We start from the raw sequence: 24,040 nt of genomic DNA, 5'->3' as shown, positions 1-24,040 counted from the left end.
GATTTATTTTTAGTTAAATTGCATTGTTTTGAATAGTTTATCAAGGGATTCTTTTGACAATGAAATATAAAAGGAAAATACTACAGTATTTTTTGTAGTTTTTTTCCCGAAAATAATAAAGGAACATCCCTACTGGGTTGTATTCCTCTTGATTTAAATTATTTTGGAAGAATATTGTGTACATGTTGTGTTTGATTTTCTTTTTAAATAGCAGAGATGAAAATTACTAACCTTTTCAAGTTAAATCTGCAGTAATTGGCATCGAAAACCATCTGCATGTGTCTTAAAATACTTCTATAATGACTCTATTAGGACATTTCAATCTTTCTTTGCCCTGCCCTTCCCTTCCCAGTTTCTTCCCTACAGTGGGAGCTGATTAATGAGATTAGAGTGGCCTGCTTTGTCTTGCTTTTGCTTTTAGTGAAGATGATGGTCAGATGTGAGGAGAATATCCTCTGTGGTCTGATGAAGTCTGATGAAGGGGGAAAACAGAAATTATTCTACAAATACTATGAGAGGAACGTGAATAATTTAAAATGCTTTAATGTAGCAACAACCATTGGATTTTTCTCTAAATATTTCCTTTACACAAGTTATAACACCTTTGATGTTACACTGAATTTTATTTAGTACCTTTAGATAGTGCTGTCAAGAACATTTTAGCAATTAATTCATTATGCTCTGTAATTTATCGTTTTTAACAGACTTGAACAGATGCAGGCGTAGCCATTTTTCATTCCACTATATTTGAGACAAATCCTGCTGCCACCTTTAGTTTTAACCATCAGGGAGAAGATTGATGAGTACTTTTGTCAATCTTCAAATAATAGAAAATACAGATGAAATAAAACATCAGATCTTACTACGTTTTTAATTTTTATTTTACTAAAATAATGGTCATGAAGCACAGCACTGACTTCTCAGCTGGCTCTCCTGTTTCTTGTGTTGTGGTCCGTGCATCAGTATTATGGGTTTACCAGGAACTCATGAAATGAGAACAGTCCCACGCTGTTTGGAGTGCAAAAAAAAGCAATTAACTGTGTGTGTGTGTGTGTGTGTGTGCGTGTGTGTGTGTGTGTAGGGTTTTTCTGGCTGTAGATTACCTAAAGATGTTGTCTGGATTGTGAGTTATAAATGTACGTTATTGTCTGTTGGTTTTGTCTGTAAGACAAGGTGTGAGTGTCATTTGAGCTGTAGCTTTGCTTCAATCAATGTAATAAATCTTCTGAAAATGAGAGGCATCCAATGATTGGCCACTTATTGATTCATCCCCCTCCTACATTCTTTTTTTATTTATTATTTTCTCAGAGAAGCGAGACCCGCTGCCTGCCATGCATGTGAATGTAATGAGGGGCGTGTGTGTGTGTAGGTGGGGGTTTGAGGGAAGTGCACACACACACACACAGTCAGAGCTGGGCTGGGGCTGCTATGACTCTTTGTTTCTTCAGGGGTAAATGATGGGCGCACACCAGGAAAGGAGGTGAGGCTTTGGTTTCTCCCATCCATCCACTCCCTCCCCCTCCTCTCGTGTCCTCTCTCTGCGTCTCCCCTGCCTCCGTCAGCGGTGCTGCAGCAGCAGCCGGTGGCTGAGGGATGCTGGGAGATGCTGCTGTGTGCTAACCTAGTATGGGCCACTGCTGCTGCTGCAAGCTCCATCTCCTCTCTCTGTGGTTCCTGGACCGAGCGGTAAAGGCAGTGTCTTCTGAAAGCTGGTTATAGGACCTCTAAGTGTGTGTGTGTGTGTGTGTGTGTGTGGGTGGACAATGTGTGGTTGTGTATTGTACTATTATGCTGAGTCAAAGCCAGCCTGTCTGTCTGCAGAGACATTAGTTGTCTATTAAAGGCTGTTGTGTTTGTCCTGCTGAAGTCTTTGTATCATAGTGTCGGCTCCTCCTTTTGTCCCGTGTGTACGTGTGTTTATTTATGCAAGTTAGGGCTATTTATTGCAACTTTTTATAAAGGATTCAGTTTTCTTTGTTTTCATTGACAACAATTGTGTTTAAATTCAAGGTGATGTTAGCATTTTGTGACTTAACGTGACCGTTTTTTCACCTGTTGAAAAACTGAATTTAAATGCAAACATTGATTAAAATATGAATTCACATTTTGGTCTACTAATAAAAACTAGACCAGATGCTCCCAAAGGTTATATTTAGCTACAGCTAATCTAGTTTTCTAGTCGTGAGTTAGCGTGAAATGATATGATATGACATGATAGTTAGCATGCTAAAGCTAACCAGCTAACTTGGTTTCATGAGGTGCATGTGAGTTAATGTTTGACTATTGATGTTTTAACTCTTGTAACACCACTTGGTCATCAGACAACTGTTTTTAATATATAAAGATATTAAAAATAAATAAATAAATAAAAATGTGATTATATTTTATAGTTAAAAGTAATTGTAAATGTAGTTTTCTCGAACAAGACTAAAATAAGAAATATATCTGTTGACTAAATGACGACTAACCCTGAATAAAATATTTGCAAAAGATGGAAACTCAAAATTAAATATTAAAATATTAATTCACATTTTGGTCTACTAATAATAACTAGACAAAATGCTTATATTTATATATTTAGTGATAGCTAATTTTGTTTTCCAGCAGTAGTCGTGAGTTAGTGTGAAAGGACATTATAGTTAGCATGCTAAAGCTAACTAGCTAAGTTGATTTCATGAGGTGCATGTGTGTTTCTGCTGTTATGGAAAAAAAGAGTTTGAAAATTGACATTTTAACTCTTATATAATATCACTTGGTCACCGGAAAACTGTAAGATAATAATTATAATACTAATAATAATATGCTATTGATAAAATAAAAAAATGATTACATTTGTTCTAATTATTTGTGAATTTAGTTGTCTCAAACAACACAATTACAAATATATCTATTGACTAAATGACAACTAACTCCGAATAAAATATTTAAAAAAGATTAAAACTCAGACAACATTCAGATTGATTGCCTCTTTTGAAAAGCATAGTTTTATTTTGAAAGTCTTTGTAGTGCAAATGCAACTAAAATGATTGTCGAGAAGGTTGTGGTTTCACAGAATAATTTTGGACAACATGTCTACATTTGAAAAATTGCAATTTTTCCTTTAAGTATTTAAAAATAATACTTGATATCAGCCTTTAATCGTCAATAACTACGATTTAGTTCTACATATTTTTCTACTTCTTGATTAGAAAATATTTGACTGACAATCCGTTAAAATAATCCTTGTTGTAAATAAATCATGTGTGTCTGGGTGTGTATCATGGGCTGGTGGAGAAGTAAAGTGTGTATTGAGTGTGTTTCATCCCTCCTGAGGTCTGTGCAGTCTCATCCTGATGGTCCCAGTTAATCATCCATAGGAGTGAGATAATCACTGCTGAGACATGTTGGCAGCCATCTCATGCATTTTTTACCCGCTTGTCTTTCTACTCCTTTGTTTCCAGTAAGTACTGTGAGCTCTGACTGAGACACGCTGCATGTGCATTGTGCATGTGTTGAACTGCGATCGATACCCATCTGACTGTCTGGTGTTTGATTCTCTGTGGATGACCAGAGAGTGAGGATTCTTCATTTGGAAAATTAAGGATTACAGTAAAGGGAGATTTTTTTAAGGGGTTAAAATGAAATCTTTATTTTTTTTAACCATGCAGTTAACTTACAGACAAAAACATTTTTTATTTAGACTGTATTTATGTTGCTTTTCAGCTCTGTGCCAGGGTAGTAAAAATACATTCCTTAAGGCCCACAGTCCTGCACGTTTTTGCTGTTTCTTTGCACCTTATTTATCAACATTGTTGGCTTTTTATCATTGTTTCTATTGTTTTTATATTCATATCAGAATCAGAATCAACTTTATTGACCAAGTAATGTATGTTATACACACGAGGAATTTGACTTGGTGAACTGTGCTCTCTCTAATAGTGTAAACATTAAATAATAACAATCAACTAGAAAAAATAATATTAAATGTAAACATAAATATAAACAGTAGTTAGACTAGAATGTGCAAAACTAAGTAAAATAACAAGATAATAATAATAATAATGATAATAATAATATAATAATAAAAATAGTATAAAAATAAAAAAATAAAAATAATAATAAAATATAATGATAATAAAATAATAGTACAGTAGTCCATTGATGAGTAGTGCAGAAGAACATTTAAATTAAATAGTATGTACATGAACATTCTCAGTGACAGATTGATCCAGGGTTGTTATGTTTAGTTCCAGGGTTATTTCACAGAACCAGGTCTGAAGCTAGGGATGTCCCAATACAACTTTTTCACTTCCGATACGATGCCGATATTGCGACCTTGAGTGTTGGCCGATACCGATCCAATACAATATCAGCACGAATGTGGAATGTTAGAAAAGGCTTGATCAAGTGACGTTACTCAAACAGAGAAAAATTAGTCAGTAATTGAAGTTCACTTCAGTTATTTTTTACTGTCAGTTTATGGTGGGAAAAACTGAGGCTTATCGCAGCGCTTATATCGGAGATTTTAGATGCCGTCCAATTAAATCCAATATTCATTTTCTGGCTGATATCGAACCGATATCGGATTGGGACACCCCTATTTAAAGCTACTGCACATTAAAAAAAATAAAAAAAAGAGTCGATTTAACTCTTAAAGAGTTTAATTTAACGCTGTTTCAGATAATATTTGGTCCTACTCAGAATTAGAGTAAAATTTACTCTATTACCAATGTAGACTTTTCAGACTGAATTCTACTCAATTTAGTGTCAAAATTAACAATGAAGTGAATAAAGATATTGAACACTTTCATTTGTTCACACTGTTCAAAGTAATATAATGACACTTTTTAGAGCTAATTTTACTCCAAATGTAACATTTAACTCTGTAATAAACGTGTAATAAAACTGATCAGATGAAGACATAATGTAAGCATAGTGTAAGTTTAAGAGTTAAAATGTTTTGATCTCCACTGTAAAACACTCTTATTGACATTGTTGAAAGCGTTTTGTGCATTGCATTGTGGGATGTGGAGTTCTGTAGACAGATGCATAGAAGTGTTTTTACTTAATTCTTGCTGGGATTTGACTTCCAACACATTTCTGATGTTTTCACTGAAAGTTATGGCAAAACAATTGTGAGTGTTTATTTGGGGGGTTTACACAGATCTCAATCCGGCTGAAATTGAATGTCTCGTGGAGTGAGGTGATATCATGGGGAATACCAAGAAAAAACTAGAACAAAAATGATGTCATGGAATCATTGTCTTCCTTGTCTGGGGAAGAAACACAAGAAACTGGTCTAAAAAAACTACTGCTCAAGTCAGACACGATCCTTTCTTTATGACTTGGGCAGTAGTTTTTTTAATATAAGGTTCACGTGCCAATGTAAGCGTGGTAGGTTTTTGGGTTGTTTTGAATTTAAATGTAAACATAAGCAACTTTGACTCGTGTTTAAGTATCAATTTATTGTTTTAAGACAGACGATGATACTTTAATGGTCATAGTCGTTGTCATTTCCAAGCATCGCCACTAAGTGTCGCCAAAAGCACCAAGCGCACACCAAACATGTTTGCTCGAAGCGCCACAAATTTTTGTGCACATTTACTGTAACTCTTGAAAAGAGTTGTTGGAGTGTGTACGTCACCTTGTTGTGGAATCGATCTGAAATGAGACAAGCTCTGTTCGATAACTTAACGCCAGATTTAGTCAGGGTTTGATAACCTAAACAGAAGCTAAACTTCTTTACACTAATATAAACCTACAAAAAGGTGAATAAAAATAATAATACCGAATGATTTCAATTTTTTTTATGTGATTCGTGATTCAACATCAGCTAAGGGGTGTCAAACTAATTTTGGTTCATGGGCCAAATGCAGACCAGTTTGACCTCAAGTGCATGGGCTGCAGATTTTAGGCGGAGCAAATTAGTAATTTCAACATTAGCATACTTTTATAACATTTTGATATCGAAGTGTCACGACCTAAAATCAATGATAAAAAGATGGAGAGGCAGTGCAAATTTACATGTATAGTAAATGGCCGTAACAGAATTATGTAAGGAACAATACGTGAAGCGATATGTCCCTGAAGGACCGTTGTTTAAATTTTCTTGATTATTTGACCCATTGTTATATAATTTTAGTAAATATTGGGGAATAATTTGAGGAAAATAGTTGGATTTTGGAAAAATTGACAGCTCATTTAACAATATGTGATTAAAATGGCCGCAGTCACGTGATAAATCATTGGAAAACTGTGAAGCGCTGCTATAATTGTGGAGTTTTATTACATTCCTGAGGGCTGAGATATCTACAAGTGAATTATTTGGTAATGTACGCAATGATTCATGTTTTCTTTGATGTTTTTACACATCAAAATCAAATCAAGTACTAAAGCACTTTACAACAACCAAAATTGACCAAAGCGCTGTACATGATAAAAAATACAATTTAAAAGTGGCATAATATATAATTAAAAATAGACCATTATCACATTTAGAACAAGTACCACAGAACTATGTACCAAATGCCTTTATAAGCAGGTGAGTTTTTTAGCTTTGCTTTGAACAGGGGCAGGTCTTTGATGGCACGTAACTCACGTGGCAACGAGTTGCAGAGTTTTGAACCTGTTTGTAACGTGGGGTGATCGGATTGGATCTGCAGGCCGGATTGTATGCTATACTGGGCTGGATATGGCTCATGTGCATTAGCTCATGTAATCAGATAATTCTCTTCACGAAAGAAACTCAACTTAAAACAGAGGCAACATTCTACAGCATTTTTGTCTGTTTTTTTTTTTCACTGCTAAAGCCATTTGCAGAGGTCAGACGTGTTCACTGCTTTGTTGCCGTTTGTCTTTCAGAGTGAGAGAGCCGTTGTGAAGGAGAGGGAACTGTCCCTGGAGCTCAACAGAATCAGGGATGAAGTGGGTAAGTGAGGAAGAAGCGAGTAGCACCCACCGCCCAGATATGGACTTCCTACGGGCACTGCACTAGTTATTCTAAATACTGACATGTATGTTGACAATGTGGCCCTTGGATCAGACAGTCACATTTTTGTGGCCCCCGCTGTGATAAAAGTTGCTCATCTCGGCCATAGACAGCTCAACACATGTTTTCACTAAAAAACATTAATGAAACACTTGAGAAAGCTTTTGAAAATGTGCACGTGAGTTATAATATATACAGTGGATCCTACATGTGAAATATTTCTGTAATCTAAACCGTACTATAACATTGTCTCAGCTTCCAGTGTGGCACACTGGGAGAAACTGCAGCGGGAGAAGGAGGAAGTGGAGCGGCGGTTTGAGGCTGAGCTGCTGGCGTTGCGTTCCCAGCAGCAGGTGGAGCTCAGGGGGCTGGAGGAGCGGCTGAAGGCTCAACACATGGAGGAGACGGAGAACCTGCAAGCTGACCAAAGAGCTGAGCTGGAGGAGCTGCGCTTCAAGCAGCAGGAGCAGGTGCGTTGTATGTTCAAATAGTTTTAGTTCTTTCTTTCTTTTTTGACCTTTTATTATTAAATTCAGTTAGTTTTTATTTGTTCTTGAAGCAGATTTGCTAGTTTTTATTCAGTTCCTTTTTTAAAAAATGTTTTTAAAGGCTTAGTTTTTATTAGTTTTAGTGTTAGTTTTAGGTTTTTTTTGTTTTGTTTTTTGTAAATTGGTGTAAATATCACCTGCTTTTACTACAAGGCACGCACTTTTATTGTTATCACTATCATTTATAAGTTTGTTTCAGTTAGTTTTGTAAACACAATGCAGTTTGAGTTAGTTATCTTTTTTGTTTTAAAAAAAAAACACTTGTTTTATTTTTATTTCAGTTAAAAAAAATGTTTTTTTACTTCGTACTCTATTATACATGTATAGTACAGTAACGTACTATACATTACAAACTCAATGAGTATTTATTTAGTATGGTGAAGTTCCTACTGAAGTATACTTCCAAGTTTCCCAAGATGCATTTGGAACCTACAACAACAAAAACCTGAAGCACACTGAGGCTAAATATCTCCGTTGATTCTCCACCTTTACTTTGAAAGTTCTGTGTTATTTGAAAAGAAAAAGGAGATAAATGTTTTTTGTTTTTTTTTCTCTCATTTTTTTCACAATGTTTTACTTTTTTGAGTTTCTCAATGTTAATTGTTATAATGTGAATGCTGAAAAGTGGTGGATCTTGGGTTCTTCAATAAAATAATATCAATAAAAAAAGAATCTCATGGAAGACAAGAAGAGATGCTTTTGTTTTGAAAAGGGGGATGTTTGACTTTTTGCTTGAAGACGGTCCTACGACAGTTTTACGTTCCGTTTGCAGTGCATCATGGGGTAGTTGAGTATGACTAGTGTGCCCACCGTGCCTACTGAAAATACATAGAAATGTCCACATACACGTAATATACATCTGGCTATTTCTCGTCTCGCCTACGCAATTTTTTCACACTATCTAATGTGAACACACTACATACTAATTTTGACATCAGACTTAGTATGAGTAGTATGTTAGCATGACATTTCTAATACAGCCCTACTTTTAGTTGTTTTTTTTCAGTTTTAGTTAACTATAATAACCCTGGTGTGTGGTAGCAGCTGTGATTATGAAGCATCTGTGATTCATCCTCAGCTGGAGGAGATGACTGAAAACCACGAGGCGTCCTTGATGGAGTTGGAATCCACACACAACGGCACCGTGGCCACGCTGCAGGACGAGCACGCTCGCACCGTGAAGAGTAAGTAAACCCTGATGCTCGAACCTGTTTCCCTCCTGCTCCACATGCTAAAACACAAGATAACGCTTACTTTCCTTTTTTTAATGTTTTCATAATTTTTTTCCTTTTTCTCGCCCTCTTTTTTTCTTATCTTTTTCTCTTTTTTTTTCTTTTAAAAAAAAAAAAAACACGTTACTTTCCTCACAGATCTCACAATGGCTCACGAACAGCAGAGGAAGTCTCTGGAGGAGGAGTTTGAAAAGATCAGACTTTCTCTGCAGGTCCAGAGCTCTCCTTACAACCAAAATTCAAACGTTGTTTGATCATTTCCCTCTGAAATACTAACAGTTTATGTCTGATGATGTCTGTGTGCTCTCCAGGATCAGGTGGACACGCTGACATTTCAGAACCGAAGCCTCAGAGAGCGAGCGAAGAGATTCGAGGAAGCTTTAAGAAAAAGCACAGACGAGCAAATAGTGGTAAGCACTTTATTAAAGAAAAAGACACACGACTAATCATGGTTTAGGTTGGTTTTAATAACATCACATGACTTTTCTTAGGACGCTTTAGCCCCGTATAAACACATTGACGAAGACCTGAAGAGCCTTAAAGAAGTTTTAGAGATGAAGAATCAACAAATCCATCAGCAGGAGCAGAAGATTTCCGAACTGGAGAAAATAGTAGGCTTCAAATTTCTGCTTTAGTTCATCTCCCTTCAGTCAGTAGAGAGTAGTATTATTATTCTCCTTACAGCTTTTAGTCATTTAAAGAATTTAATGTTATGGATGTTTCCTCTTTGTTTTTTTGAGCAGGCTGAAAAGAACGTTTTCCTGGAGGAGAAACTTCAAGTGTTACAGCAACAGAACGAAGACCTGAAGGAAAGAATAGACAAGAATCTGGCAGTTTCCAGGTCAGACCCATCATATAACACAAACAACATATATTACAACAAACTTAGGCCTGGCATTGGGAACAACAGTGAGTCAGCCATGGTAATGGTGGAAATGTGAAATAAGATAGCTGAGTCAGCAAATGTTAAAGTGTGCAGAAATATTCACAGGAGTTATCCACAGGGAAGTGGGAAGGTTTTGATACATTTTTCTTGGTACCAGTTGATATACGCAATTCTACCCGTCCGCAGCCCAGTGGTTGGGGGACCAGTGGCCTGGGACCCACATTTTGCCACAGTCATTAAATCGCGACCTACTTTTTTTGAATAATTCAACCAACCAAATGTAGTTTTTCAAGAATAGATGTTGAAAACACACATATCTAATCTTTTTAAAACATAAATCTATATGATTTCCTGTGCAACATACATTTCACAGCATGCCTGTCAAAAGACAAATGTCTTATCTTTGACTACAAGACAAGTCTAACATGAGACATTAAGTATTTATTTATTTTTGACCAGCTGTCCGCGACCCACCCGGTACAGGCCCGTGACCCACTTTTGAGTCCCGACCCACCAGTTCAAAATCGCTGGCCTAGATTACAGCCTCCAATTTTCCGTGATCATAAAAACAGACAGAACAAATAATCATATTCTGAAATAATAATAATGATATTAATAATAATAATAATAAGACATTTTATTTGTAACACACTTTTCATTCAGGAAATCTCAGAGTGCTACAGCATTAACAATTAAAAAGCCTTCTTACAAAGGTATGTTTATTTAGCTTTAAAAGTACCAAAGCCTTAGCGCAGCAGAGCAGGAGGCTCTGTCCCCCCATGGTTTGGTGCTCGGTCGTAGGAACATGAAGGTGGAGGCGACTGGATGACCTGACGGTGCGGGTGGAGGGTTGCCGTGATATGAGTTCCTGCAGGTATAATGGAGTGTGACCAGTGATGCATTTATGAGTGAGGAGCAGGATTTTGTACTCGATCCTAGCAGAAACCGGAAGCCAGTGCAGTGAAAACAGAACAGGTGTGATGTGGTCATACTTCCTGGTTCGCACTGTTCTGTAAGTGTTGGAGCTTTTGCAGCTCTTTGGCAGGAAGCCCAATAAATAGTCTGTTACAGTAGTCCAGCCATGAGGAAATAAAGGCATGGATAAGTTTTTCTGCATCAGGAAAGTTTGGAAGAGGACGGAGTTTGGCAATATTTCGGAGATGAAAAAATTATGTTTTACACAGTTTTTTAATATGTTGAGACAAAGTTAGGTGAGGGTTGAACCGGACACCCAGGTTTGTGACTAGAGAGATTTATGGTCTGATTGTCAGAGATGAGCTGTGTACTACTTACAATTTAGGGGTTTTTTTTAATCAGGTAATTGCCGTGAGGAACTTATCATGTAAAGTGCAATCGACGGGGGATTTTAGCAAGAAATCAACTCTGAAAACATTCGTCCCAAACAATTTGACAATATTTGTGCAGACGGTCACTTTTTTGTTGTGTTTTTCTTTCACAGGCAACTCTCGGAGGAAAACGCCAACTTACAAGTGAACGTGGAGAAGGAGAGCAATGAGAAGAAGCGTCTGAGCCGTACCAACGAGGAGCTGATGTGGCGTCTGCAGACGGGCGAGCTGAGCCCCCGGATGTCCCCTAGCTCCTCCCCCATCCATCGGCCTCCCTCCCTGCACGGCTCTCCTGCGCGCCCACATTCTTACCATCAGTGACACTCCCACTGATTCCGTTTGACTAGCGTGAGCCATCTTTATGTGATGAATGTTCCTCTCAAAGAAAAGCATTGGATGATCTCAGTGTTTCTAACGCCTACGAATGAACGTCTCATCGTCGCTGTTTTCAGGAAACAGAATCAAAGTCACGGTGCCTCATTCCATCATATTCACCTTCAGTCTTTCTTCATGTCGAACAAGCAAATACAAGTGCAACGATTAACACAAGAAGCGCCTTATCGCTGTCCGAACCCTCCCACCAGCAACATCCACCATGGCTACAAAACTACCTAAGGTAGACTTTGAGTCGCTCTCAATGTCCCTCATTTATCAACCGTTCGTACGTTCTGAGCATACGACGTGCGTTCGAGCAAATTCATGCAAGCTTCGGTATTCATCAATTCTGACGTGAGTGTACGCTACGATCAGATCTGACCCCAGTCTCTGACTTAGACTGAAAATAAAGTATTAAATAAGCCTCGGCTGTCATTTAAACTTAAGCAGACATGTTCAGAACAGATAAAAATGGATAAATTAAACAAAATAAAATGAATTTAAAAAAGCCAACGTTATGACTGATGTTATGAAGGTTTACCCAGTAATGTGATGAAGTATGGGTGAAATTGGCTGTAGGCATAATGAACAGACATTTTGTAATTTTTAAGTCTATTTTAAATCTTTTCAATCGTTATTTTCTTTTAATGTGATATTTATTGCCTAAAGCATGCAGACTGAGGCCGATATTATCGTCATATCAGTTTTGTCATTGCACACGGGGGGGCAGACTTCACCTGCTCAGTAGCTGATCTTCTTCCATAGAGCATTTAAATGCACTTCTTAAATTCAAGTTTTCACACGATCAAAAAGGACATCTTTGTTTTGCTCCACCTCAGATGTGAGGATGCCGATTTTCATCTTGGAAAAGCTTCTTTTCTTCTTTGACCTTAGTGGGCGGGGCTTCCAAAACAGTAAGCAAAACAAGTTAATGACGATCGAATTCAGCCGCCGAATTTCTCAACACCCGATCATTTGTATGCTGGGATTAGTCAGATACAAATGTTTTATGAATCACAACGTTGGTCCTGTCGTACGACCAAATGTGCACTCAAATTTGCACCCGTTTTCACGCAAGGTTGTTAAATGAGGGCCAATCTGTGGCTGCTTCTTCTTCTTTGGGGGCTCGCTTACTTTAGCACGCCTAAAGTCAAACTTCAAATGCAACAAACTATCAGTGTTACAGTGGATTCAACAAACAGACAACTCACAAACACACTGAACTTCCAGAACATTGTTCCAATCAACGTGTAAAATGTGTACAGTATAAGGCACTCTTTAAAGCATGGATTGTCTTCCACTTATAACTCACTGTATGAGACTGAAAGTGAGAGATGCTCATGGAAAGAAGCAAATACATCTTATTTATTTATGTTTAATAGTAATCTTTTTTTTAATGTAAAACTAAGTGAGGTGAACTAAATTTCGTCAAAGTGGAAAAATGTCGGATCTGGAGGAGCCACCAAAGAGGACATCATCCATCAGCCGTTCAGTTGGTGCTACACGACGACACACAATCGAAGGTTTTTGCTTCAGAATCAGCCATAAAAGCAGTGGACATTGAAAAAATGGGAATACACAAATTTTGATATACGCTTAATTTGCTGCTCTGCTCTCGCAGCAGGATACGGTTGTTGCTGCTTTCTGTGTAACACAGTGGTTCCCAATCTTTTTTTGTCCCGTGTACCCCCTTCACAAATTTTGTCAAATCATGTGTACCCCTCTTCATATCATAAATACCCTCTCCATAATTAGTAAGGATGCATGACATATGCAAACTTTATTATTATTAATATTATTATTATTATTATTATTATTCCGTCTTTGTCTAACTTGTCCTGCACTTTTCAAAATGCTAAATACTCAAGTTTCATATATTTTTTTTAATTTGTGGAACAGCGGGTTCTCCTAAACCCCTAATCGTGTCTCCAACATTGGTTTCCTAAGGCTAAAGCTCCAATTTCTAAACAATGACTGGCATTTATTTTAAAGAAAATACCAATACAACTTTTTTGTGATTACTTCAATAGTAAGTAAACATCGTCTCCTTTGTAAAATGTGGCTAATTATTGTCTCCTATTGTCAAAAGTGTGATAAAATGTCCTCTGAGGATAAAATATCCTGTTTCAATAAATTACAAAAAAATATAGTGTTTTATTGAGCAATATTACTGTTAGTTTTCCAGATCATTTTTACATTAATTGTTCAATCTTTCCGAGTGCCCTCTACAATGTGCTCCTGTACCCTAGGGGAACGCGTACCCTTGTTTGGGAACCACTGGTGTATCAGACCTTTAATCAACTCTTTGAAAAATCCCAGAGAATCAAAATCCAACCTAAAAGTCCGACTGAATCTCGTGTTATCTTGGATCTCATTGTAAAGGAATTCTCAGGTTTATGGCAAGCTGTTCTGGCATAAATGTGATACTAGTAACTGTTCTAGTAGAGCTTAACTAGGGTTGCTATCACATTTATGCTCAAACAGCTTTCCATACAGGTTAAGAAGAGGGACTAGTTATCAAAGAGTTGAAGTTGATTGTATTATTTCTTCATGTTCTCATGAGAATGTGTCTGTTTTAGAGTTAATTTGATGTCTGAGTGTTGGGCAGGAAAAAAAAGACTCAACAAAAGTAAACTGAAAGTGTTTTATTATAAAAATGATGTAATATTGTCGTCATTGTTTAGCCTTCGCTTTATCAGGGATCAGATCTGTGTGACTTTATTGTTTTTCAGGGTGTTTTTTTAAATAAATGCACAGTAAGTGCACAACACTGACCAACCATAATATTATGACCACTGATGAGAAAAGGAGGGAAAAAGTTTATCATTTTTAGTGAGTGAAAATTACTGTACTGCATACTATATATATGTATTAACAAAATATATATTAAAATGATGAATAAAATGCAGTAATATCCGTGGAATAAAAAAAGACAATTTGCAGCTTTATAATCTGAGATTTGTCTTCTTTCTAATGTTATAATTATTACAGCATTATATTATTATTAGGTAATTATTTTTGATGCTTGTATTTAAACTTAAGTGAATGATATTTTGGTAAAATTTAAATTTTCAGACACAGGCAACTGGTGGCATGGGGACCACGTGTAGCCCTAGGTCTAGTTTTGTGCGGCCCCCAAAGTACACACACACGTTCTTTGCCTCAAAGTGTCTTTGAGTTATAAATAAATACAATGTATTATTAATATTATTAACATTACTCCCAAAACACACAAACTAATAAAAAAAATACACAAAACAACAGCAAAATCTTAAGAAATTACTATAAAAACACGACAACTACAAAATACACACTGGAAAATATACATAAATCAACTTTTTTTCTGGAATAATGCTCAGAACAGTCGTCACTCTAAATGTTTACATGAATTCTGATGATTCAGATCAGACGATCACATTTTTCTACATAAAAAGCTGCTTTTCTCTGTATTAAATGGTTTCACTTATTGTGAAGAAATGCTTGTTTTTGTAGAATAGATCGACAAACTTAGAAAACTGCTGCCATCATTAGCTCAAGTTTTTTTAAATTCAATATTTATTGTAAATTATTGTTTTTAGTTATTTACACATCTTGATAAATCTTTTCTGTCCCACTTACATCATTATTATTATTAGCTTGAATCTTTACATTTTACACTTAAATATTCAAAATCCTGATTTACTTCAAGTCTTTACTTTTAATCAGTGTAAAATGTATTTTGTGGAAATGCAATGAGGCTGGTTTTAAAGTGTCTACAACTAAAAAAAATGTATAAAAAAAGAGAGAGAAAGAAAGAAAGGAACATGGGATTCAGCATGTGGTCATAATGTTATGGTTGATTGAAGTGTTTTTTTTTGTGTGTGTCATGAGAGGAGGTGGAAACCCTGTCTCTCTCTCTCTCCATCAGGTGAAATCTGATTGCACTGGTTGCCTCTGTGTCTCGTGGACACAGTCATTCACTCATTTTCTGAATGTTCGTCCGACGACGGAGAAAAAGAATTGATGTGCACTTTTGTTGATTGTTTGCAGTATTTATGTTCAGTTCAACACACATTCAGGCTCTAAATGTGTTCATATAAAAGCATGTCTTTAAATGTCTGTTTTATGGTTTTTGTTATAATTTAATTTAATATTTTTCCTAGTAATACTATACTGTAGCAAAGCAGCTGAGAATATTAGTGTTGCGGATGTATATGTTGCACTTTGTATTACATTAAAATGAGTTGAGTCAACTCTACGTGAATATACATATAAAGCTTTTTCTTGTTATAAAAATGGAAGAAAAAAAACTAGTTTTTGCAATAAGGTTTTAACAGTTGGTTAATAAAAGTGCAATCTGCCCCTAATAATTATTCACATTGAAAGTGAGGGATCCGTCACTTCCTCTGCATAAAGCTCTGCAGCAAATCTATGGGCAGAGGGAAAACGATGGTGGAGTTCTTTTCTCCAGCAATGGAGTTGAGAGTCTGAAGGTATCTCAGCTGAAGGGCGGACGGAGCTTCTGAGATCACCAGAGCAGCTTCTTTCAGAGCCCGAGAGGCCTTCATTTCTCCTTCTGCAGCAATGATCTGAAACACAAAGAGTTTATCTAAAGAAAGTGTCTATTTGTACGGTTGCCGTACGGACAACCCCCGGTGCTATTAGTACAGTTACTGAAGTACAAGTACGTAGCGTTTTAGGGTTAGGGCTTAGGTTTAGGATTAGGATTAGGGTTAGGGTTAAGGTGTCCAATGTACAACACTTTTACACCATAGCTGACTATTTTGAACATTTAGCTCACTCTTCTTTCATTTCAGACAAATTCACGTAAAACAGGATGTTTTATATCATTGTAAAAAAAGGTGTAAACATGAATAAAAATCTAAATGTAAATGTTAAATCTAAATTGTAAAGTTAAATATAAATGTAAATCTAAATGTTAAATCTAAATACAAATGATAAATGTAAATAGAAATGCTAAATCTAAATCTAAATGTTAAATGTAAATCTAAATAGAAATGTTAAATCAGTCACCAATTGTAAAGCTAAATGTTTAGAAATTGTACAAAGTGGGCTGGTCAGTGCCTGTCGATCACGAGGCCCCGCCCACACTCCACACACCCCCACCCTCCAAGATCTTCTGCATCCTCTGCATCCACGCCGGAACTCTCAGTGAGTTAATCTACGTCTGTTAAACTGTGTGAGGGCAGTTGTCCACATATTCCCTTTGCTGATATGCAGCCCGTGCACCAGTCATTACCGCTCTTTTGAGTTTGTCAGTTTGAAGCGATCCCACTATGTCTCGCTCTTTCCCTCTCCTCACTCACTCAGGATAAGTCTATATTTCTTAACATTTAGCTTTACACTTGGCAACCGATTTAACATTTATATTAAGAGTTAACATTTAGATTTAGATTTAACATTTAGATTTACATTTAACATTTAGATTTACATTTACATTTAACATTTAGATTTTTTTATTTTTCATGTGTACACATCTTTAAAAATGATATAGATCATGCTGTTTTACATAAATTTCTGTCTCAAATGAAGAAAAATGAGCAAAATGTTCAAAATATGTCGGCTATGAAAAAGTTGAGAGTTGTTACATTCGATGCTCCAAACCTCACCAGCTTCCTACGTTTAGCACTTAAAAAAAAGACGCAATAATTGGATTCCAAACGTAGCATTGAAGGACCTACTTTAGCTCTGGCCTCCCTGCTGGCCTCTGCCTCTGCTGCCATGGCTCGCTGCAGCTGATGAGGCAGCTTCACATCCTTGATCTCAACACGTTCCACTTTGATACCCCATGAATCAGTGGCAACATCCAGGGATTCCTGCATTTTATCACATCAAAGTTTTGGTTATTTACGTACAAATGTGTTTTTTCACACCGTAAATTCCATCTCAGGGAACATCTGTTTAGCTCACATATCCTTTTGAGAAGGGACCTTTTCAATTTCTGGTCTCTATCTTCTCACAACTACCGTACACATTCACAATGGGTTTTACAGATTCATTCTGACATTTTTAATGTCATCTTGTGTGAAAATAGAATGATGGGAACTATTTTTTTTTTAAGGCTGACAGAAAATTTTATAAAAAACAGCAAAATGTCCATGTCTGGAAAAGAGAGAGAAATATTGTTCAGGACATAGTCGTTGTTTTTTCTTCCAATATTTATCAAATCGTTAAATTATGAACATGTCAGGTGTTAAAATTTGGTGTCGAATTGAAGTTGAACTTTTCAAGAAAGAAATCATTTTTCATGGTATGAAAGCAATATGATAGGGTCAACTAATCAATACCTCGCTGCTAAGTCTTTGTTTACATTTTAAACCCTATCCTGAAACCAGTTGTTTGTGGTGTAATATAGACTTCTAATGTGTTTTCTATTAAAAAACAAGCAAAAAAAAAAAGTTAGTTTCACAAATATGAAGGTAATTGGATTTTATTACTGCAGAAGATATTGTAGTGTGTTGTATTTTAAGTGAAACCCTTCAGTTGTCCACTAAGAGAAGCAGGTCATAAAATTAAAAATAAAAATATTTGTAAAATTCTAAACTCTAAATTGTTGTTTTAGCTTCAAATTAGCAAATATATATATATATATATTTTTTTTTTTTTAACTAAAAAAATATTTTTTTCATCTCTGAAACAGATTAAGTGACTGTGAGAAAATGTGTTGCTAAGTCAGTCAGAGAACAAGATGGAGATGCTTGGTGGTCCTCAGCAGTATCTGGATTCCTTTAATAGAGCAACCAAACACTAACCTCTCTAACTATAGAAGGCCTTTAGTAGTCCTTGTTTTTGTCCGTGTAAGGCTTAGCTTCTGTGAAATCAGAGAAATACTTTCTACATTAACCTTCCAGACATTTTTTCACCTGCATACTGATTGAAATGCCTTCTCGATCAGACAGAAGTTCGGCGAGATTTTTCGTCCCGAGCACATTCCTCAGAGTAGTTTGTGCGAGCAGGCGTGTAGACGAGTGTGCGTTGGTCACGTTGGCCACTGCTGAGATGGGGCACTGTATGCGAAAGTAAACCACACCGTCGACAGAAACCGTCACTGAGTCTTTGGTGAGAATCTGAAGGAGGTAGCAAGAAAAATATGATTAGTACATAGTAGCATTATAAAAAAAAAAAAGACAAGGGGAATTTGGTTATGATGTCAAACCATTGAAATGTAAAATACCTCTTGGGGAGGGATGTCAAAAGACACAGTCCTCAGGTCGACTTTCACAAAGTTATCAGTGCAAGGCAGGACAAAAAAAAGTCCTGGCCAAAGAAAGATCCCATATGTGTGGTCAAGGTTATATAGCAAACAGTAAAAAACAAGTGTTTTTTTACCAACCTGGTCCTTTGGGTTTCCTGTCTGTAATTCGGCCCAGTCTAAAGATGACGGCTCGCTCATACTCCTTCACAATCTAGAAGACAAAAGGCCAACACTAAATTAAAATGTAATATATCACTCTATGAAGACTTTACTCTGAAAACTACTCACCTTAACGCACATACATAGTGTGATTGGAAATGTCACTCCAACAAAGATGAGGGAGATGATGACCAGCATCCAACCACAACATCCTAGTTTCCCTGTGTTCTTCTCTGAGGAGACGTTAGACACTTAAAGGTTGAAAATCTTTTACTCGTAACCAACCGTTTCCATTAGTAATGATTAGACTTACTGTTGACATGATGAGACAACATGACGCTCTTTTGGGAGCGAGAAGTGATACAAAACATTCACGCAGTGAGGCAAAGCTTTGTACTTCTCATTTGTCTCTCATTGTGTAATTAATCTCCAAGGGGAGGTCATGCTACTGATCCACCTGAGGAACACGGCGCTAAACTTTGGCATATTATGAACTATTACATTAATAACAAGAGCACAGAGCGAAAACCTCCACCAACCGCCAAATAATGGCAGTTATCTGCATTAGTTTTCCTCATCGTGGTAACATGATCATTCAAATTTTAAAGGCTTGATGAAAATCAATAACGATACAGTAGCTCCAAATGTATAGGCACTCCCATTTTACCAAAAATCGGGATTAAATGCAAAATCAGAATCTGATTTGGATGAAATTTGGTGGAGTAATTAAGGAACCAACATGACATAACTGAGTCGAATTTCATAAAGATTGGTCAATATGAAAAAATATAGGAATTTTAGAAATTTTTTCCAAGGATGAAAAATATTTTTTTTTTTTAGAATTTTTGAAACTAATCCAGAATTAGTTTACTGATCTGGATCCTTTCTTAAAAAAAAAAAAAAAAAAAAAATGAATGTAATCTTACACGTGTTACATTACATGTCAAAATGTGTTATTCCCAATAAATAAATATTGGTGAAAATATTACCTCCTTGGTGGTGGTAATAAAAGAACTAGGGGTGTCCCAATTCAACTTTTTAACTTCCAATATATGATGCCTTGATTATTGTCCGATACCAATACGATACGGATCAAACATATACTTTTATTACTTATTTTGTTTTGTGGAATGCTAGAAAAGGCTTGATCAAGTGTTTATTAATGATTGGTTTACATACATTTTAATTTTAAACATAAAATGATTCTACAATTGAATATTTAAGCAATATCTTGTGAAAGGGTGTGTAATATTGCTTTTCTTCAACAGTTCTACAAGTGCAATTTACTAGTCAACAGTATTAAGCGACAAGAGATTGTGATTTGTTTGTTGAATCATTTATTTGGCTCCATCAAAACAAATAAAAGGAAGGGAGACAAGGCTGTTGCCAGGCAACACATCAACATTTCCTAAGTGAAAGTTAACTGTGTGTAAAAAGTGCCAGTGCTGTTGTTACTTTATATCAACACTCATGATATGTCTGTTGTCCAATCAAATGACTTAGTCGGAACCAACTGTTATATTAAATTAATGTATTAGTTGGAAGACCCTGAAAAATAACCTTAATAAATCCAATAAATGGAATGCTTGTATTGGATTACGTATTTTGGAGATTACAGTTTCTAATTTGACAATATTGGGCCAATATCCGCTATAAATATCAGGTTGGGACACCTTTAAAATTGGGCTTATTCAATAAAATGTAAAGCACCATAATAGGATAAATTCTAATGTTGATATTTAATGCAGGAATAAGCAGAATCGAGATTACTTAACCTTACAAAATACCTAATTCTACAAGATATTGTTCCTGCTTAATATTACTTATAATTTTTTTTGAAGGACAATTTTTACACAAGTGTTTGGTGTAGCCTAACCCATGTGTCAAACTCAAGGCCCGGGACCCAAATCCGGCCCTTTAGAGCAGTGGTTCCCAATCCTTTTTTGTCCCATGTACCACCATCACATTTTTGTCAAATCATGTGTACCCCCTCTTCATACCATAAGTACCCTCTACATAATTTCAGATGCTTTTTCATTTGTGAAACAGCGAGCTCTCCTAAACCCCTAAATGTGTCTCCAGCATTGGTTCCCAAAGGCTTCCGGTAATCTACGAATAAAAACAATAAGTGGAATTTAAAGCGGAATTTAGTTGAACAACAACTTTTGTGAAATTATTCTTTTGTAAAATGCAGCTAATTATTGTCTCCATTGTCATAAAGGTGATAAAATTGCCTCTACAGCATAAAATAATCCTGTTTCAATCAATTACAGTAAATAAATAGTTAAATTATAGTTTTATTGAGCAATTTTATTGTTAGTTTGTGGTTAATTTGTCCAAAAAATTTGCCTAAAAAACAGAACTAGGAGCATTTCCAGATTATTTTTAGATTAATTGTTGTAAAATCTTTCAGAATACCCCCTGCAATGTGCTCCTGTAACCTTAGGGGTACACATACCCCTGTTTGGGAACCACCAAATTTGTCCCCGCACAAAGTAAAATTATAAAAAAAAAAAGGAAACATTTTGTAAATTAACAAACTCATCCCCTCATACCATAGATTTTATTAAAACCCACTATATTTGCAGAGCTCAGTTTTCCACTTCTTATATCACATGACTGACGGCAGTCATTTTTAATCTCAAATTGTTGACAGAACAATACATTTTTCCAAAATCTGGCAAATTTCACTCAAATTATTCGACAAAATTTCCCCAAAATCCCAAAATCTGGGAAATTTTAGTCAAGATCCGGCACCGACTGATATAATCTTCCATACTTTATCATTTATATATAATTTATACCTAGAAACACAAACCACCAAAAATCTGAGGCCCATTTTAGTTCAAACTGGTCTGTATTTGGACCCTGAACTAAAATGAGTTTGACACCCTTGGCCTATAATTTAACCAACAATCGACGTTAGAAGGTGAAATAAATGCATTTAATTACCTTCCACATTGTCAGCAGTGATCTCCAGCTTTCCTTGCATAACCATTTCTGCTGTGCTGGATGTAGTTGAGATCATTAGAGAACCTGAGTCACTGGAATGGAAGAAATACAGCAGAACAAGGCTGTTTACCCGTCTGCTCTCCCTGTAGGGTGTGATCTGTCCTGGGAAACACACACACACACACACACACACACACACACACACACTCACCTTTGTGCATGCTGCAGGTAACATGAACTCTCTATCCTGAACGCGTCTCTTGTATCCTAGCAACAAAGAGCTTTTTCATTGTGATTCTCCATCTTTTTTCCAAGAGTCAGTCACCTGAGAGGTGAGGACTATAAATAAGTCATTAGCAATGACCAAATAGTGAAATAAAAGATGTTTCTGTTACTTCTTTCATAATCACATGTAATTTTAGGTCATACATGTGCATTATTTATTGGAGATAGTAAGTTGATAAGTTGATCAAGTAAGACCTGTGTTTTTCAAACTTTGGGTCGTAACCCCATGTGGGGGAAATGTCTACTGACTAAAATAAAAAAAATTTAAAAAAAAAATTAAAACTCATGAATTTCAAATCATAATAAAACAACCGTAGACTATCGCACTGATGGACACTAAGCATAACATAAATATTGGTGTTAAAATCAATAAAGTAAATAAAAATGAAAAATAACTTTTGTAGTATTGATTTGAAATCACCATATTTCACCCTTTTTTTTCTTTTTTTTTTCTTTTTTTTTTTTTTGAACCACAACATGAATCAGGCTCTTCTTCACAATAAAAAAATTGTCCAGATTTGAGCTTAGAGTCAGATTTGTTCCCTCTTCTAATAATGTTCCATGTCTGTTGCAGTGGTGCCTCCAGATTTTTCTATTTTTTCATAAGGGTGGCCAGATGGGGCCACTGAAAATCATGGCACAACCCAAAGCCGCACAGAGTTTTAGGAATTCTGGTATGCAATTTTTATTGGTTTGTTAAAAAAAAATTACAATATAAATACGTATTTAAAAAAAAAAAAAAATCTATGTTAAAGATACAGAAAAATAACCAACTGTTATACTTTAGTTTCTCATGTGTAAAGACTCCTGCCACCCTGAAAAAAGGTGAGTTAAACACACCAAACTGGTCTCCAATTATACAGTATATATATATATATATATATATATATATATATATATTTAAAAAAAAATTATGATGAAATATTTGCTGCATCTTTATGTGTACACTAAAATAAAATATACTGCATTTAATAATATACTCATCACATAGCAAATATATCAGGTTGGACATGTCCTCCCCTCGGCCACCACATAGTGTCACTACTGCTCTGTTGTGTTCTAATACCATGCGTTACTTATTATATTCTTGATTTAACAAGTAGGTAACGTGGCCCCCTGTTGGCCAGAATAGATATTTAAATGGCTTATTGGTTGGTGTCATTGATCAATAATCCACATTCTGATCTCTGGCAGGAAACTTAGAAATATTGTTTCAGTGATGCTGATGGAAAATATTTATTTGAAAAGGTTTTATTGAAAAACGACCACATTAACAACGTTTTCAGCCCTTGCTTTCAATCACCACAGTGAGTATTTCATCAAGTAACACTCCAATGCTTTGTGGATTGTACTTGTATTTATTTTCATTTCCATCTCCATTTTGGTTTTGTTTTGTTTTGTGTGTATTTGTTTATTATCTCTTAGTAAGCTCGTGTCTTTTGTGGGTGTTTTATGCTAATTTTTTTTAAAAAATCACTTCAATCAAAAATCGTTGTTGATCAAAACAAGTTTATTTTAATCAAAAATTCATATTTTCAATCAAAGAAAAAAAGTGTTCAAATGCAACAAAATATTTGAAACCCAAATATCTGCAACTGAACACTTTTTTCCTTTGATTAAAAATATCTGTTTTCGATTAAATGTTTTTTGGATAATATATATATATATATATATATATATATATATATATATATATATATATATATATATATATATATATATATATATATATATATATATTTTATTTATTTATTTTTTTTTTTTAAATTGAAAAAACCCAAAACAAAGGTCCGCCCCTTTTCTGTTTCAAGTGCTTCAAGCTCTTTTTGCTTCACACACTTCAGAGGCGCAGTCAGTGGAGACTTTAAGATTTAGGGTTTAGGGTTTATAATTTAGGATTTAGGGTTTAGGGTTTATAATTTATAATTTAGGGTTTAGGGTTTATAATTTATAATTTAGGGTTTAGGGTTTATAATTTATAATTTAGGGTTTAGGGTTTTACTTTATCCTTTCGGGTTTCGGGTTTCTCCTTTCTCCTTTCGGGTTTCGGGTTTCTCCTTTCTCATTTCGGGTTTCGGGTTTCTCCTTTCTCCTT

General features: G+C 35.6%; 2 protein-coding genes across 3 annotated transcripts in view; one reads left to right on the top strand and one right to left on the bottom strand.

Moving 5' to 3' along the window:
• The window catches only part of mtus2b (microtubule associated tumor suppressor candidate 2b), a 33,512-nt gene extending 18,288 nt beyond the window's left edge, over window positions 1-15,224 (top strand). The window contains exons 8-15 of one of the 2 annotated variants that reach the window (XM_028463922.1): window positions 6,841-6,907; window positions 7,223-7,437; window positions 8,594-8,699; window positions 8,886-8,959; window positions 9,059-9,157; window positions 9,239-9,358; window positions 9,491-9,588; window positions 11,093-15,224. In XM_028463922.1, coding sequence (XP_028319723.1) covers window positions 6,841-6,907; window positions 7,223-7,437; window positions 8,594-8,699; window positions 8,886-8,959; window positions 9,059-9,157; window positions 9,239-9,358; window positions 9,491-9,588; window positions 11,093-11,300 — 987 coding nt within the window. In that variant the 3' untranslated portion in view covers window positions 11,301-15,224. Of the gene's footprint in view, window positions 1-6,840; window positions 6,908-7,222; window positions 7,438-8,593; window positions 8,700-8,885; window positions 8,960-9,058; window positions 9,158-9,238; window positions 9,359-9,487; window positions 9,589-11,092 lie in introns of both variants that reach the window. The other variant, XM_028463921.1, reaches the window with a different exon arrangement.
• On the bottom strand, window positions 14,030-21,817 carry LOC114474044 (erythrocyte band 7 integral membrane protein-like). Its single transcript, XM_028463923.1, has 7 exons — window positions 21,661-21,817; window positions 18,838-18,941; window positions 18,688-18,760; window positions 18,529-18,611; window positions 18,218-18,421; window positions 17,036-17,170; window positions 14,030-15,922 (listed from the first exon to the last, which is right to left on the bottom strand). Exons 1-7 carry the CDS (start codon window positions 21,734-21,736, stop codon window positions 15,731-15,733), a joined length of 867 nt encoding a protein of 288 aa, XP_028319724.1. The 5' UTR covers window positions 21,737-21,817; the 3' UTR covers window positions 14,030-15,730.
• Window positions 21,818-24,040: the final 2,223 nt, after the last annotated feature.

Source organism: Gouania willdenowi, chromosome 13 (genome assembly GCF_900634775.1).
Source record: "Gouania willdenowi chromosome 13, fGouWil2.1, whole genome shotgun sequence".
Lineage (NCBI taxonomy): Eukaryota > Metazoa > Chordata > Actinopteri > Blenniiformes > Gobiesocidae > Gouania > Gouania willdenowi.
The sequence above is the reverse complement of the archived record's forward strand: the minus strand, read 5'-3'. Positions and strand labels throughout refer to the sequence as shown.